General features: G+C 34.9%; 1 protein-coding gene across 1 annotated transcript; it reads right to left on the reverse strand.

Annotated features, from left to right (window-relative positions):
• Positions 1-292: 292 nt before the first annotated feature.
• Positions 293-1,339, reverse strand: LOC113850613 (E3 ubiquitin-protein ligase ATL4-like). Its single transcript, XM_027481193.1, has one exon. It carries the CDS (start codon positions 1,337-1,339, stop codon positions 293-295), a length of 1,047 nt encoding a protein of 348 aa, XP_027336994.1.
• Between the last annotated feature and the right edge of the window lie 3,771 nt (positions 1,340-5,110).

Genomic DNA, 5,110 nt, shown 5'->3' on the forward strand with positions numbered 1-5,110 from the left:
AACTCCTTTGGTGTATAATTGGTGCGCCTTTTACAAACATGATCATATGATTTGAAAAAAACATTATTTGTATCTTTTCATCTCATAATATGATCTTAGTATTATGATGTTCCTTAAAAAAAATAATGATCCGAATATTCATAGTTACATAAATGTTATTATGAAGTCCCAAAACAAATTAAAGAAGGAAATATGCAGAAGGGAAGCCAAATGAGGAAGGGATATTTCAAATGATTTAAAAAATAATAATCAAAATTTAAAGTTTGTCCTAACCGTTCATCTTATTTACCAATCATACCCCTGAAAGCCAACGAAACATCTCGCTGATCTCTTCCCCAATTCGGTTACCTTCCAAGTCATAATCCGCAGCGACCGGAACGACGTCGCTTCGCCGACTACTCCCACCACTGAAGAACCTTCCAGAACTTCGAAACGACGCCGTTCGAGACGAAATAGAAGCCGAAACCCTATCCATGTAATCTTTAAGCCAGCTTCTAACGCCGGCAACTTCGCCGGCGAGACTCGCTTCATGCTGAGTCCCGGGAGCCTCCGACGCCACCGGGAACTCTTTATGATCGTCCACGCTCCTCCGTCGAGCGTGACTATACGGAACCTCCGATTCGTCGTCCACCAAATAGTCGAACGATCCAATGGAATAGGACCTTGACCTCGAACCGCCGCGCACGCCACCACCATCGGCGGCGCCTTCGGTTCCGCGGCGGCTGATGTTCCCTATCTCGAGGCGAAAACTGTCGCTGCTTCCGGCGGCGGACGACGGCGGTCGGAGAACCTTGGCGAGGTCGGAATCCGCGGCGACAATGGCGGAGCGACAGAGCGGGCACGAGAGGTTCGATTGGAGCCACGTGTCGATGCATTCCGCGTGGAAGGCGTGGCAGCAAAGAGGGAGGAGGCGGAGGAGGTCGTCGTGGCGGAACTTCGAGAGGCACACGGCGCAGTCCCCGGCGACGGCGGCGGAACGGCGCGTGACGGAGGAGAAGGTGAAGAGAGGGAGCGAGTCAATGACGGAAGTGGACGAATGAGGGATTTCCGGCGATATTCGGCGGCTGGAGGTGAAAATAGGCGTGGCGGCGGCGGATGGAGCGGCGGAGGTAGAAGAGAAACGGCGGAGGCAGCGGCGGTTGAGGTGACGGAGTAGGAAACAGAGTGCGAGGGAGATGATGACGGTGACGGCAAGGACCGTTACGATGATGAGAATGCTGGGACTGAGGTTCTGTAACGGAGAGGAACGGCGAGGAGAAGGTGGTGTCAGCGAACTTGAAACTGTTGGGAACGTGTCTGATCCGACGACGTTTAGCGTTAAGGGTGGAGGAGAAGCCATTTGGTATTCTACAGAAGTGTGTGTGTTTGTGCATGGAAATGCAAGTGTCTGAAGAAGAAGAAGGAGAAGAAGAGGAAGAGAAGGAGACACGTGAGAGGCACGTGTGAGGGTGGTGAGTGAGGACTGAGGGTTAATGAATTAAATGTTTATTATGGCTTGAATGTAATGTAATGTAATGGATGGGTTAGCCAAATGGAATTTATTTTTTTGAATGAAGAGAATTAAATGCGCTCAGGTTTTAGGAGAACTCCCTCTCTTCTCTCTTTTCGGTGTTTACTTTCTTTCCCTACATTGCCACCATTTCTTCATTACTCTCCTCTGTTTGGGTCCCCATTCATTCCACACGCTCTCTTTTACATCCTTTCTTCAATACACCCCATTTTTTTATTTTTACGTGTAAGTTAAGCAATTTTTTCACTTCACTGCTTTTTCATATTTTATCAAATTTTTTAATGCTAATTAATTTTCCATTTTCTAAATTAACTACTAATATTAAGGTACCTGTGTATCAATATCAGTTTTGTTAGAAAAGAATCATATGACTTCTAAAAAACACAAGCCCTATATATACTGTCAAAATCTAGGTGGTAGTTTAGCTTCCTCAAGGTTTGTGATCAATACGATCAATTCAACACTTCTATAAACGAACAAACAGTGAATAACCGTTTGTTTGGCCTGTTTTAAGGGTCGCTGAAAATGAAAACAATATTCGTTAGTCATCGAGTTTTACCAAAGTTCAATATGATGACAGTGGCACATTTAATTACTATATATAACTGGCCGTAAAGATAGGAACTTTAATTTACTCTTTTCACCTTGCAATATACATATATATAAAAAAAAAAACAATGCATGGTTGTATTGAGACAACATCTAGATTCAAAGGTACTAAAGAAAACGAAAATAGCTTTTATGGGTACCCTTAATTAATCAACAAGGGAGGAATTTTCTTTGAAGAATGAAAAGTCAAATAGGATTGGGAAAAGTTCAAGTTAACATCATTACTTAGAGTGGAATAACTGCAAGATGATCCCAATCATCATATATGTTTCCCATAAACAGATAAGTACTTGAAAAATTATCTTCATAACTTGGTGCATGAAGTATCCTTGTTCAACCCATATAAAATTAGTACACCACAATATGCTAGCCAACTTATATAGTATAATATGATTATTAAAAAGGTTACAGGTGTTTGGAAACGTGCAAACCCAAGAAACAAGGCAACTAATACATTCCATAATACTTGTATAATGGAACCATAATTTCTCATTATCTCTAGTCCTTCAATTTTTAATACGAGGATGCATGGGTTTTATATTGTTTCTTGGAATATATTATTCACATTCTCTTCTGCTCTACATCATGAGCGCGTGCTTCATTCTTTCACTAACACCAGCAAATCCTTTCACTTTCCCCACAATCTCAGCATGCTTTATAAACTAAGAGTTTCTCTTGTTCAAAGAATAGCTTTGTTCTGATATAAAATGCAGCTACGTTTACATGCTACTATGATTTTAATTTGTAGGCATCATTTAATGTAACCGCATCTTGAGTGTGATGGCTGCTTCATGAGGATGTGCTTGTGAACCACATCAGCTGCTATTGGGTGGCATCAATTCATGCTGCCACAAATAGTAAGTAGTAATTGGATTGGAAGTAAAATAGTAATAATAATAAATTCAATATTTTTAAAATTGGATTCATCATTAAATCAGTAAAACTATTGGTCACGGTTCATTGACTCAATTGTTGTGGAATTGATATTGAATGAATTGTTAAAAAGTATATATAAAAGGACCATATTACATATTTTATTAGATTTTATATATGAACCATTTTTAAAATTATCTTATAGTAAAAATGTTAAAAACCTTGAGAAACAAATCTTTTTTTTTTTTCTAAAAATGTTGGTCAAATCAATATTTTGCACCTTAATCGGGGTCGTGATTGATTTGGCTAATTTTTACTTCTTCAATTTCATAAATAGTTCGAACGAGTAACAATCTGTTTCCAATCAAAACTTTCAGTTGGGTCCAGTTTCTATAACAGCGACAAGAACACACGTTAAAGGTAATAAGAAAGTAAAGTTATAGCATCACTAGAACTCTTGAATTCACAAAATTATAGAACAAGGATGAGAAAAAGATCCACACAAGAAAACATACGTGAAAGCTTGTTGATTTGATATGATTTTTTTTTCCCAATTAATGCTTATATTTCAGGGAGTAATATAATAAAATATATTACATAATCAAACGAAAGAATATATTGTAATTATTTTCAGAACGAATAGAATTATCAAGAGTCTGTTTGAAAAATACTTAACATCAATTTCTCTCACTCGGACTCATATTTTAGCATAAAATTCATTATTGAAATTAATTTAAACATATACCTTAATTAGTTTAATAATTCAAAGTAAAATTAAATTATTAAAATAAATTTAAAAGATTGACAAGGATAAAAAAAAAGGGAAAAAGTGATAGGAAAAATAAAGCTCAGGGTAAAATAAATAAAATCGAGATCGGGAAAAGAAAATAAGATACTATGGGAAGAAAAATATGGTAAAACTGAAGTAATTAAATTAATCGCGAATGTTATTTATGTTTATATAAAAAAAATTATGAATTTAATTTAAATATAATAATATTGTAAAGGTTGTTTATACTGTTACTTAATTATAAATTGCCACATCAACAAAAAATATTAATTTTGTAATAATTAATATAAAAAGTATATTCACAGAGTATTAGAATGTATCAATAATGTAAAAAAATTACACTAATAATATATTAAACTTAAATTAAAAAAAATGTAAAAGATGGATTAAATAACGCAGTTCATTAGGTTATGTCGACCCAACAACCGAGTCAAACCCAATTGAAAGAGATGCACAAATCACGGGTTAGGTTGGCTAATGGATTGACTTAGGATTGATCCACCCAAACATTTACATATGTTTCCCCCTCAAGACCCCATTCCCAAGTTAGAACCCAATTTCGCTTCTTATATCTTAATTTTTTACATTAATTTAAAATATTGTTTCGTACATTTGATAAGCAAATAAAAAAATTTATATCTTTATTGTCAAATTCTCGCAATGTCAGTGTCACATGTTTATCTATACAAACATTTATCAAAAACTAAAACACAAAGAAAGAAAGAAATTAGCCTTGCTAAAACAAATTAACTCGACCTGGGTTCCTCGATTTCTCAATAAGAAATTATATTCATATATCATTTTTATGTAATTTTTTTATGAATAAGGAAGAAATTAAAGAAATGCATGAATTAATGAGATGCTTTCTTTATACGGAAAAAGTTTTAATAATTACCCAAAAAATGAGAATTTGGAGCTGAAATATGAGGATAGTGTTTTTTTTTTTAATTGTCAATGACATTTTTTAGTTGCAGAAAATTAGTTGGATCCCAGAAACACTAATATAATTTTTATATGCCTAATATATATATATATATATATATATATATATATTTGTGGTCCAAAATATGCTGAAGGTAAATTTTTACTACTACAAAAAAAATTTATCCCCAGGAAAAACATTAATGTAATTTTTTATGCTTAAAAGATATAATTTTTTTTATTCAAAGAGTGTCATTAGTATTTTTCGAATCTTCATTTGTATAAACTAAAGTCCTCCTTATTCATAGCATTGAAAAAGTATTTAGCAAGTTGTTTAAGAATCAGTTATTCAATTAGATGTTATAGTGACATATTGTAATGATGAGATGGTTCCTATGTTCATATAT

The sequence above is a fragment of the Abrus precatorius genome, unplaced genomic scaffold (assembly GCF_003935025.1).
Source record: "Abrus precatorius isolate BTA unplaced genomic scaffold, Abrus_2018 Scaffold9, whole genome shotgun sequence".
In the NCBI taxonomy this organism is placed as follows: Eukaryota; Viridiplantae; Streptophyta; class Magnoliopsida; order Fabales; family Fabaceae; genus Abrus; species Abrus precatorius.

What these genes read in the sequence shown, in the direction of transcription:
- LOC113850613 (XM_027481193.1), bottom strand. Translation starts at nt 1,339, where the DNA reads ATGGCTTCTCCTCCACCCTTAACGCTAAACGTCGTCGGATCAGACACG.